At 39.8% G+C, this 13,007-nt stretch overlaps 2 protein-coding genes across 13 annotated transcripts in view; one reads left to right on the top strand and one right to left on the bottom strand.

Annotated features, from left to right (window-relative positions):
- The window catches only part of LOC108633017 (uncharacterized), a 68,293-nt gene that overhangs the window by 41,455 nt on the left and 13,831 nt on the right, over positions 1 to 13,007 (bottom strand). For all 12 annotated transcript variants that reach the window (XM_026810907.1, XM_018037929.2, XM_018037926.2 and 9 more), the window contains exons 3-5: positions 7,839 to 7,994; positions 4,862 to 5,366; positions 1,234 to 4,107 (exon numbers count right to left, since the gene is read on the bottom strand). In XM_026810907.1, the coding sequence (XP_026666708.1) occupies positions 1,234 to 4,107; positions 4,862 to 5,366; positions 7,839 to 7,994 (3,535 nt within the window). The remainder of the gene's footprint in view (positions 1 to 1,233; positions 4,108 to 4,861; positions 5,367 to 7,838; positions 7,995 to 13,007) is intronic.
- LOC113463877 (elongation of very long chain fatty acids protein 7-like) lies at positions 8,774 to 11,586 on the top strand. The gene is made up of 4 exons (XM_026810918.1): positions 8,774 to 8,874; positions 8,951 to 9,225; positions 10,532 to 10,834; positions 10,963 to 11,586. Exons 1-4 carry the CDS (start codon positions 8,832 to 8,834, stop codon positions 11,119 to 11,121), a joined length of 780 nt encoding a protein of 259 aa, XP_026666719.1. The 5' UTR covers positions 8,774 to 8,831; the 3' UTR covers positions 11,122 to 11,586.

Here is a 13,007-nt window from a genome sequence, read left to right on the forward strand (position 1 = left end):
GATAATTGAGAGAAAAAGTCACGTGCTTTCGACTTTTGGTCGCTTAAAAATATTAAAACGAACGAGTAATCGAGCAGTGGGTGGAAGCACGCCACTCCGGCGGCTGTTCGTCGACTCTGGCCGCCATTACGAAAGCCTCGTTGCATCGGTATCGCTGACCTCGTTGCTGGTTACATGCTCGCGCATTAAACGCATCGCGGAAACCAATTCGTATGTTGTACACAAGAGTTACAATATTCAAAATAATTATGTATATTTCATGTACCTCAAATCTTGTAATTACATGTAATAAGCATAATGTACTGTGATAGATACCAATAAATTGTCAAATATCTTGTGACACTGTAATGATATCATTATTAATCACTATAGACATTGCATAAGCACGAACATGAATTGCTTGAAGATGTTATATGCAAATGTTGACAGTAATGCGACAAGCTTACACACAGAAAATCAAGGCTACATGTGTACCTACAGCTATTAACTACTTTTATAATCTACTAATTATATAAGCTGTACCACGTTCTGGGTTTGAAATCAATGCCTGCGTCTGATTTTACATTGAATGCCAATTTACGAACGAAAGAAACCATGATTCGCCGTTTATTGTCTCTCGTGTGCGAATAATTCCCGTAATAACCGTTCGTTGTCTCTCAGTACATTGTACTGAGAACGATCAAATAAACGACAGCGGAATTGAAAATGGTGCCGACATGGTTGAGAAATAAATATTTATACGTGGAAGCCATAGAAGGTGGCACAAACCGTGATTCATGCTGCTCCTACATGTATATCGTCGCGCGAAACTGTGTAAACAATTGCTGAGGTCAAAGTCAACGCGATCGGCGGCATATAACGCGATGCCCCTTACTCCTTACCAGCAATAGAAACGAAGAAAATGAGTACATAAAACAGTGAATTGTCCTTTAAACTGTAATACTCAGTAGGCTCTTAACCGGATATGGTTTCAATTAAGAGAAACTAATATATAACAGAAGAGAAGTCATGGAAATAGTGCTCTACACTCTTTAATGTCTTGACAGTCTACTAATATTGGAATTGCAATCAGAAATCGTAATTGAAATTCCGGCCGATAACAGATTTGTGATTAAACTCAAATATTGTCCGACTTTTGAACAAATTTTCGTTCAGAACGAGCAAACCGTTTATCCGTTTATCCAACTGGATAAGAGATAGTAGCTTATTTCATATCAGAATAGAAGGCCTTACCTAATATTGGAGACGCTTCGTTGAACTTCGGCGACGGGTCTGTCGGTTCCGCTGTCCGTCCTGGTCCCCGGTGCCACATTATGCTGTACCTTCTGTCTTTCCTCCTCCGGGGGATGCAACGGGATGATGATATAGTCTGGTTCCTTTTTAACCTTCTCCTCAGTCACTTTCGCGCGATTCACATGACCGATCATGTCACTCTTTTTCTGCACCTCGGAGCGCGGCACTTTCGATCTACCACTGAAACGAAGCTTCGAGAATCGCTGAAGAAATCCACCGAGACCACCCTTTTTCCTTTCCTCCTTAGCGAATCTAGCCCCGGACGTAACGTCATTGTTCGGGGTGGTCGCCGTGACGAACGGCCGTGCCTTCGTTGTGGTAGTCGTCGACATAGTCGTCGTCGCGTGGCCGTCGTTTAACCTGACCGGCGCTGCTGTTGTTGTTGTTACTGCTGCCGCCGCGTTCTCCTCGTGACGTTTGTCGCGATGATTCGTATCAACTGCCACGGCCACCACTGGATTCCCACTACGTTCACCGGGTTCCAGGCCGTCGCTATTGCTGCCACCGCTTGGTGGGGGAGAACGAACACCGTGGACAGTGTGTCCCCTCGCTGCTTCCGCTGCCTCCTTCTCCATCGGTTCCTTTTCTCTCTCGTTATTCCGCTTCTCCTCCACCTCCTCCTCCTCCACCTCCCTGTCCTTCTTCTTCATCGTAACCTTCTCCGCGGAAACCTCCTTCTCCGCGGCCTGCTTTTCTACTATGACCCTCCACAGCAATTCTCCGGTATTCGTACCGCTGTTACACGGCGAACCTGATGACAAGTGATTGCGAGCCGGAGGTCTTTTGCTCTCACCGCCGCTTCCGTCGTGTTGAACTGCGAGAGCCTCCTCCTTCGACGGTTGCTGCAATCGCGCGACTTTTTCCGGGTAAGGGTTACCGATGAAAGATTTCTTTGAGGAGCACGTCTCGTTGGATGGATCAGGGTTGTATGCGGTCATCAGACACTGCGCGTCCGAAGTCCGATGTGAAGCGTTTGATGTGACGTTTTCGTGTATCGGGGATGGTTGTTCTTGAAGTTTCTGGACGCTTGTTTCTTCGCGTGGTACGCCCCCCTCCAAGCTGGAAGTTCCTATAGGTTTGATTTCCAAGCAGGGAAAATCTATTTCGTCCTCTACTAACGCGGGACCACTAGTATCGTCTCCATAAGCTGAAAATGGATCCGAGTTTTTTTTTATCTGACTCAGAAATGATTGGTCGTCTTCCTGCTTCTTTAGTCGCTGGCCCAACTCATTGATCGGGATCCTGGTGAACGGACCCTTGGAAAATTGCGTGGAAATATTCTCCGTTGACTTGGAATATCTCCTCGTGTCCAAATACGGTTCGTGTTGATAGCTAGCGAGATTTGACGTCGAGCTACTGCTCATCTGATGCACCATGTCGGAGATCTTAAGTCGGGAGGATCGTCCCGAGATCGATTCCTCTAGCTCGTCACAAGCATCCATTCTCTGAAAGGCGCCTCTGGAAGTTTGAAGAGCGCTGATGTAATCGCATTGTTGGGCTAACTCGTAACTGGCGTTATTCAATACACGTTTCCGTCCGATTTTTTGAGGTTTTCCACTCTCGTCACCATTTTCTTTCCGGATTCTGTTCGGTCGGAAATTCTTCTCGTCGATCTCGAACTGCTGAGCCAGCTCGTAACTGGCGTTGTTCATTACCTTCCACGGTCGCTGTTTACCAGAAGGAGTTCTCTGAATGCTATCGGTACCAGATAGCGCACTGCTGGCATTCGAGGTAGCCTCCTCGACCTCGCGTTTGAATTGTTTAATCATGTCGTCGACCGCGTCGTCAATGTTGTTCTCCATTGCTATCGCCATATCGAGCACGCAATTGCGATCTTGCGTCTTCACTGTCGATGTAATTTGTTTCGCTTCCCGCTGCAGTTTCGAACAGTGTTCCCCTGCGCATTCTTCATCGTCCTCCTTCTGTTCATCCTCTACTTTTTCCCTCTTGCCATCTATCATCGTATTCTGCGGTGCCTGAGTTCTGACCGAGCTTGTCAGAAAGTTCTTCAACAGTTTTTCACCGCCGTTTTGGTGCAGCCCCTCGACGTTGTCCAGCCGCTTCTTCGCCTGAACACTAGTGACTTCCGCCATTTCGTTCTCCTCGTGAGGACTCACTCGCGCATCATCGTACCGTGCAACATAGACACCGCAGAGATTCAAGTCGACGGGTACGCTCGCAACCCGGGTGTAATTCTCGAACAGATTCGACGTGGAGACGAAGGAGGTCGCCCTCGAGGAGGAAGTTGCCAACGACCGTGGACCCTGTGCTGACTCGTCGACGCTGCTAGGCAGACTGGGCGCGCTTTGAGATTTCTCCGTGAATCTAAAATTAAAGCACTCCTTGCTCCACCCTTGACGTTGGTGCTGCTGGTGCTGCCGCAGCTCGTGCTGCTCCTCGTACCCGTGACGCTGCTGCTGCTGCTGCTGCTGCTGTTGTTGATGATGGTGGTAATGATGATGATCGGCGACCATGTTGTTTCGCCCGTGCGCCATACTGCCGCCAGCTATATTTAACCTGGTCTGCAGCAGACGAAGTGAATTCGACACGGTCGCTTGGCCGGACTTCAAGTCCAACAACGTGTCTCTCTTCGATTCAACGCCGATCTCGCGCAGGTCAATCGTATTCCGATAGTCCAAAGACGTCGCGTAGTTGCACGCAGAGTCACCGAAAACCATCAGTCGATCCTCAAGCTCACAAGCGGCTCGATTATCGTTCGACATTCGGTCCTCCTCATCGAGGTCGTCGTCGTCGTCGTCATCGTCGTCGTCGTCATCATCGTCTTCGTATTCTTCGTCCTCGTGCCAAAAGTCCCTGAAGCGCGCAAAAGAATGTCCCGAATGCATATAATAACGATTTAGGTTCTATGCATTATATCTCAAGAAGGTGAAACTTAAAAACCGCGTGTCTATTCTTAGTTAGTATGCATCTTTCGGATTCAGAAGCGAGGGATTGTCGCGGCAGCGAATACAATTAAGCACGACATTAATGCACGGGGCAGATAACCGTCTACGGTACACGTGGCCCAATAGGACAATCAGACAGTGAGACATTCACGCGCGTAATTTCGGATCTTCCTTGAATAAAAGTAAAAGTCAAGGAGGTCTATTCAGGGTCGTGATTGCGGTAACTTGGCCAGAAAACGAGGGTCATGTAGCAAACTGTCGGGCTCGTCGAACGTTGCCAGGAAATCCTGAGACCTCCTGTCGCAAAACGTTCTTCATCTTACGCATAATGTTGTAAACGGACGTAAAAATTCTCCGATAACTGCAACCAGCGTGATTAAACTATCCGAAATAACTGTTTTATTCATAGTCCTTCGCGCTCACCTAACCACTGTGAAAAACCATTAGAAGATAACATACGCAAATGCGTGCCAAAAATCATAAACGGGCAGCTGTTGCACGTTATATTAAACCTTTAGTCAGAGCTTTACAATAGAGAGCACGTGAAATAATGGAAAGGAAAACATTAACCGTTTGCTAAATAAGTCATACTTATAACGCGGTTGCATTTTTCGGTTATAAATATAATTTATATTGCATATTTCGGTTATAAGTATTTTTACCTTGGCCGGTGGTAACCGTTGCTTCTCGTTTTCGATAGATCCGCATTTCGTTTCAGGTACAAGGGTGTGAATCCATTAGTCAGGCCACCGTGGTCAAAGTCCTCTTCCTTCTGACACGTGTCCAGACTCTCGAAGCTACGATAAGGTCTGATCCTGGGGAAGTGATCCGCGATATCCCCGAAACCGTTCGGCAGTACCTTGTCGTAGTCTTGCTCGAGGCTGTCCGGAGACGTGTTCCCGTGATGAGAGGCGTTCGATCGATTAGGATATTCCAACGAGTCGAAACTATAGCTCGATGGCGACAATGTGGCACAAGTCCTCTCCAGAGATTCGAATTGCAATAGGGAGCTGGATCTCGAAGAAGCCGACGATCTGGAGGACCTCGGCGACGCCGGAAACTCATCGAAGTTCACGTGATGCTCCCGATCGTTACCGCTGTGCTTGCGACGCCTCTTCTTTGGCACCACAGAATTGCACTCGCTACCGCTCCCATCGAGCCGCTCGCCTTTCCGAGAAATCAGCAACAAAGATGGGGACGGTTAACGAAGGGGAAAAAAGGCTGCGAGAATACGTGCCTATAATCGCTCCTTGTATTGGGAGAGTAAAAGCGAGACGATCGCTCGGTGATAGTGATCGTTTGGCCTAAACACCTACTTTCCGACGACCGCAACGACTGTTTGCGCTGATTCGTCGGGATTTTGCTACATTGACTCGACAACAACGAAAGCATATTTGATTGTCCAAAGTAATGTACTAAACGAAAACTAATTTTGGCTAGCTAATAGAAGATCTACAGACTACTGTTTAATTACTCATTAAGAAGCAAATGTTTGATGATTTACACATTTTTGGGCAGGATTAGATTAAAAGTGAGTGGCACTATGTAATTTTAAAAAGATCTTGAACACATAATTTGAAAATGAAACGCGCTTCACTTTTGTCGATAAAAGGAAATCTAGTATCCAACTGAGCAACACGTGCGTTGACATTGGAATTAATTGATTTTCACGCGCGAAAACCGTGACTGTGGCGATGAAAATGCAAATTCAGGCTATTAAACGGCCGATCGCCCTTGCGATAGCGTCGCTATTGGATAGATCATGCCGTGAAACGTGTCGTCTCTCGATTAACGAGCCCGTTACCATGGCTCGCGTCACCGATCACGTGTCGAACGACGGTCACGAACTCGACAACCGGTGACCGCGTAAGCGTGGCTTCCGGTTCGACTTCTATAACTTCCTGGCTACAGACCGGAGGTATAAAAATACATAAGAAGTATGCACGAGACCAGTTATAAATTAATATTTAGTATTGACGGAAAAAAATAATGTCGACTCATTAATTAATGCACAAGATAATTTTTTTCCTCTCCTGTGCGAAGTCCGATATCCAAGAATATTGAGAACGTTATGGATTCACGGACTGTGTGTAAAGTCCCTTAAAAGTGGCGCAAACACGCGACGATTGGCTGGCCGAAGACCCACTTCCGTGACTCGATTTTATAAACTGGGCCGCGAACCATGGAATCCTCAAACGGACAGCCTTTTCACCAAGTTTCTAATGCGATGAAAATCTATTACACGAGGCAAGATAATGCCTATCTCTTTTTTTCTAAATTATGTAATTGCTCACACTTATTAGATTTAACATTGCGTCCCGCTCTGTTTGTAGAATATTTGAAAAGTCATACATCTTTACAAATCTCAGTCTGTGTTCATTTAATAAAAAAGAACCAAGTAACACGAGAAAATAAATTGATGTGGTATTGCAATTTGATAGCTGACAGGATCTCGTCCCGTCAGCCAACTGAAAATTCTTTGCAGGTCGAACAGTAGCAACTGAATTTATTCTACGGCACGTTGTTCTATCGGTTTATTTTTGTATGATTGCATGCACGCGGAATTTAACAGCTAGTCCATGGTAATTCTATATGAATCACGTTGAAGGTGATCTAATATTAGATGTAAAAGAGGTGTACGTGGAATTCTAGATACTGTTGCTTGATCTTAACATTGAAGAAACGGCATTTGCAATAAGCTTATAAAAAGCATGTCCAGATTATCCGATTCTTGCTTCAACTTAGAAGGCAATTAAGTAACAGCACAACCAAAAATTCCTCGCGCGAATAGCTTTGAACATAACGTACTAATTATACATATATAATAATTCTTGAATGCAACTACTGCGTAATTATCATTAAAATATATCTAAGCAAACATACGCGAATCGAATGCGGCCATTCATTTATAATTCATTTTTCAATTGTCCTGCATCGGATGCTAGATCCACGCAAAGTTGTCTGTGAAAGAGAATTAATCAGCGAGAATCATTGAGCTATATGATATTTTATATAGCTCAATGGCGAAAATGCAACCGATCGATTCGATGAAGGATCATTTTGAGTTCGATGAACGGCTGTTGCAAAAAGCGAAGCGCATGAAATGCAGTCGCGACGCCTAAAGAATTGCAACCGGACATACCAGCACGTCGCGTTGGTCGCATAACCGAAGGAATCTGGTACGTGAACGATCGTGGATCCAATACGAAGAACGACGTAGTGTAGGTAGACGTAGACTGTTTTAATTAGCGGCCAGTACAATACGTTTGTTGAATACTGATATGCATCCGATAAAGCTGCATTCAATTCATTATGAGTAGTCGTATTTTAAAGTATTTCATGATATGGCAACTGGGAATTTTACTATTTAAATATTTTCCTTTTATAATAATTCCTCGTGATTTATCAATGTCTTGCGAATTATTTTTTTCATTGCAATCACTAAATTGTTTCACCGCTCATTAAAAGATAATGAAGCACGTGGCACATAGCCACCGTGTTCCAAATTAGCTGCTAAATTGACATTCGGCCGTCTAGTCTAAACGCTTGGGTATTTTTAGAGCTATTGTTTAATCGAACGTAGCACGCGCAACGATCAGAGGAACACATTGAAAACGACAATATCATTGCCAGTCTTACCTCTCTGCTTTGCTCGTATATGTATCACACTTTCGGTCTCGGAGTCTGAACCGACCCAATAGGTAGTCCCACTTCGATCGGAGTCACTTTGCAGATCGTCTGATGTTTCTTCTAAAATAGTCTCTAGAAAATCTACTTGCTGCACAAGCACCGTATCTGTAAACCAAACGAATAGCTCTATAAATAAGGGATACACGACAAAACATATTACGAGCATTTTATATTTATCGTTCAGAGCCGATAAGTCATGATGCGGTCCGAATATACAAACACTCGCGCCTAATTCATTGGCACACAAATAACTAAATCTTTGTCATCTTTTATTTACCATTTTAAATATGTACTATGCGTAATTATGTGTTCTAAATTGAATATAACTGTCTAGTCGTCCTTGGATTATTCAGTCATAGCATACGGAAAAATTATTACTTCATACGTAGTAACATACAATGTTCTACAACTACGTTAATCAAGATTACGTCGAATGATAATGATAGTCAATAGGTCAAAAGTTAATTCTTACGTAAATCAATAGTATACATAATTTATGTAAATCGATGTTCGCATAACTATTTGCTTTTTGAATACGTCTTTATTATGATTTAGATATAATTATATTTTGTCCATTGTTCAGAGTCATGCACAATTAGTAAAAAGTAACCTTTTTTCATCAAATAGCGATTCATATCCATAATCAATTCATTACACAATGACGTCTTTTCAATGTACCAATTTTATACGTCAACTTCACATATTACACGTAAAGAATGAGTATTATAGCGGAGAAATCCGCTGGAAATGAAAAAACAAATGTACTTAATATACAGAAGCATTTAAGTTCACTGAAATTTAAATTTAATCTGCGTAATGCATCATTCCGTATACATGAATTCGTCGTATATAATGGGCACATTAGTCCGTACATCTTTCGATCAGTACCCGACGTCGTAGTGAACGCTTCTGCAGTTTGTTTCGATCACTAAAGGAACTACAATGATTCGGTCAGAATTGGATATACATGTGCAAACTGCGGAGAGTAAGTAAGGAGGTTACACAAACTTTGTTCGAGGAGTACAATAAAAGATTTTTAAATTGTTATACGTATCCTACAGAGTTGGTGGTAGAAAATTGGATATTTAAAAATTCTGCTCTGCCACTTGCCTTTATCACATTCTCATATCTCTACTTCGTTTTGAAATGTGGACCGAAATACATGCAAAATAAACCTGCATACAAACTCAAAACGTTCATCAGATACTTTAACATTTCACAAATCGTGGTAAATGCATGGAACGTGTATACTTTAATAAGATATGGATGGGGAATAGACAATCTCATATACACAAGAACTGAAAGAAACCTAGAATTGAAAGCCCACTTGCCAGAGGTATAATTAATAACTCAGCAAATATATTGTGCATATTATAGTATATGAACAATATAAGGAATAACAAAATATCCTAATTCTTGTTTAATGTATCTTTGTTAATAACACTAACCGACAAATAAAAACTTTTCCATTTTTTGCAATATCCATCACGTGATTCTTATAGTTCTTCGTGCTAAACACGAATCTGGAAACAGAATTACTCTATCACGTACCATTTTTGAAAAAACGTTGTTTTTATAAAAATGCATGATTTTCGAGAAGAATAAGGTATTGCAGGAAAACTAAGAGAGCGAGGAAGTTCATTTTTGAACCAAAAGATACAGGAGATTTTCCACGATATATTCTTGTAAATCACTCCTTGCATTCATACTTCTTAATAGTAAGTAAGTTGTTAATAATGGTTGACGTTTGAAAAAGTGCTGACGCGAGTATTTTACATGTACTGTTCTTTATGTGAAAACTCCTTTGCCTGGGAGGAATTTGCTACACAATATTGGATTCTACAAACATTTCTGATAAAGAAACTAGTCGCGCGGTCCACCACTAACGTATGTAGATATGCGTGTCCGATATATTTCTGGTACTCTTTTAATAGCTATTTGCTTTTTATGAGTATTATGTATTAGATTGTATAACACATATAGAAATATGCTCATACAAATCTGAATTCGGATCGTAATACTCATAAAAAGCAGATAACTATTAAAAGGGTACCACAATATAGGGCACCACAAATACCGCGCAACTAGCCGTGATGTCGATTAATATTTTGGTAAATTGCCGAGGTACCAATGCACACAGGTATTCATATTGAATGGCTTCTTTATCAAAAATGTTTGTAGAATCCAATACTGTGCAGCAAATTCTTCCTAGGCAAAGAGATTTTCATATAAATACAAAAATAGTACGTGTAAAGTACTTGCATCGGTATTTTTTCGAACTTCGACCATTACTTACAACTATTAAGAAGTACGAATACAAAGAGTGATTTACATGAATATATTGTAGAAAGTTTCCTCTATCTTTTGGTTTACAAATGAACTTCCTCGCTCTCTTAGTTTTCCTGTAATACCTTATTCTTCCCGAGAATCATGCATTTTTACAAAAACAATGTTTTTTCGGAAACGGTACGTAATACAGATTCGTGTTTGGTACAAGAATGTCTATAAGAATCACATGATGGATATTGCAAAATTTTTTTTGTGTTGGACAGTGTAATTAAAAATGCATGCATTTGCAAGTAACTCTAATATATGAGAAGTAACATTCTTATTACAATTTTAACGAAGCATTTGTGTCGTAGATCGCTTATGTAGCATGGGCGGGACTCGGCTTGAAAGCTATCGATTTGGTCGAGACAGGTATATTTATCCTTAGGAAAAAGCAAAACCAAATTTCGTTTCTGCATATATACCATCACATAACAACGGTTTGGATAAGTTGGCTGTACGCAAGATACTTTACGTATGAACTTGCGTTGACACTGATAGTACTTAATTGTGGCGTACATGTGATAATGTACAGTTATTACTTACTTTCATCCTTCGGTGAGACGATGACAAGTGTACTAAGACCGATTAAGCCTTACATTACACTCATACAAATGGTAAGTAACAAAATATTAATCATATATTTACAATTATAAACTAATAAGCAAAAATTGTTGTCCTACACAAGTTATGAAGTTATAAAAACATTTATATAATTTGTTTTAATTATCATTTTTCCAAATAGGTGCAATTTGTAATTATGATAGTTTACGTAATACAAGCATGCATCGCTGGTAGTTCTTCAAACAGAAATCTCGGATTTGTTACGCTGCTTGATGTACTAGTCAATTTCTACTTGTTTTACAACTTCTACAAGGAAACTTATACAAAAGTAAAGAAATGAAGAAAGGAATATCTATATATGGGATTATGTACATAAACAGCTTCGGATTATTCGCTTAAAAAACGAATTATACCTTATATAACATTCCACGTAATCTCGGAATAGCATACTGTTTCTTTGAATTATTAACACATTATATTCAGATCCTTCAGTTTCATCGAATGTACGATAATTAACACATACGAAATTAATTAGCCTAGGAACCTTTCAAATTAAAACAATAAAATAGCACAGCCTGAAATGAGATTGTAGAAAATAACGTGGATGGTTCCGATGGTTGGATAAGTTCCAAACTTAAACTCAAATGAACATAATGTAATACATTTCTTAACAGTATGTAAACAAATTTCGTTTTTTTTATTTCTTATAAAAGAATTCGTAATCGGTCATTTGACTGATGCATGATAGGTTTACAATTAGTGACACGATTGTACGAAATAAATAACGTAATTTATACAAATGTAATTGAAGTAATTTTATTTCTTGTATAAGAGATAATTGTACATATATAAAAAAAAAAACTGGATAAAAAGTTATATCACGATGAAATAAAAGTAAAATACCATTCATAAAATGTATAAATATGTCCTTTGTGTATATACATTGTATATATTCAGTTTTATGGATTCCAAGAATTTGTACCAGTATTTTACTACGTTTTTATTAAATCCTTTTGTTGTCTGTCTGTTCAGAACAAATCTTGTCTGTTTGCAACTGTTTTTAATTTTTAAACTGGCTTTCCGCTGACCTAGAGACTTGAAATTTTAAACATAGCTTAGAATTGGATGACAATGCAATATTAACTCGCTTTCTTGTCTGTGTGTTCGTCTGTTCGGTACTTTTGCAATTGATTTTAAACTAACTTCCGGATCAACTAGACTTGAAGTGGATGACAATGCAATATTAAAAAGCAGAAAATAATTATTTAAATAAAAATAATTTTTAATATACTAAGTTTTTGAAACAGACTGAAAACTATAAAATAATTATAAAATACTTGTAGAATTTTAAAACAACAAACGTGGGGCGCATGCAATAGATAATTGATGCATGAATAAAGTTTGTCGTTTTAAACCTTACAAGTATTTTATAATTATTTTATACTTTTTAGTCCGTTTTAAAAACGGTGGTATATTATAATTAAAGAAACATTGATAGTGTCTTATTTTTTACGATAGTTATCAAATAAGCAGAGATGCAGTATTTGTAAAGAATAAAGGAGCATAAAAATCTACATTGATTCACAGGTTTATTCACACACGAATGGTATTCCTTCTTCCGTTTATAAATAACTTTTTTATAACATCTAAAGAAAATTTTTATTAACCACCGATATTAACCCTTTGAGCGCTGATTTGCCTGACGTTTAGCGTGCGCCATGGACTGCCCACTCCGTACAAAAAAACCTACCGTGGACTGCGTGCTTTTTACAAAAGAGCGCAAGTTAAGCAGACTAAATTTTCATTGCAAGGTATATTGATTGTAATTGAAATAAATTATGTGGTGATCTCAAAAGTCTTAACCATTTATTTCATTAAGCAACAATAACATGAACAATATNGTGTATATACATTGTATATATTCAGTTTTATGGATTCCAAGAATTTGTACCAGTATTTTACTACGTTTTTATTAAATCCTTTTGTTGTCTGTCTGTTCAGAACAAATCTTGTCTGTTTGCAACTGTTTTTAATTTTTAAACTGGCTTTCCGCTGACCTAGAGACTTGAAATTTTAAACATAGCTTAGAATTGGATGACAATGCAATATTAACTCGCTTTCTTGTCTGTGTGTTCGTCTGTTCGGTACTTTTGCAATTGATTTTAAACTAACTTCCGGATCAACTAGACTTGAAGTGGATGACAATGCAATATTAAAAAGCAGAAA

The sequence above is a fragment of the Ceratina calcarata genome, unplaced genomic scaffold (assembly GCF_001652005.2).
Source record: "Ceratina calcarata isolate Rehan_Ccalc_2016 unplaced genomic scaffold, ASM165200v1 scaffold180.2, whole genome shotgun sequence".
NCBI lineage: Eukaryota > Metazoa > Arthropoda > Insecta > Hymenoptera > Apidae > Ceratina > Ceratina calcarata.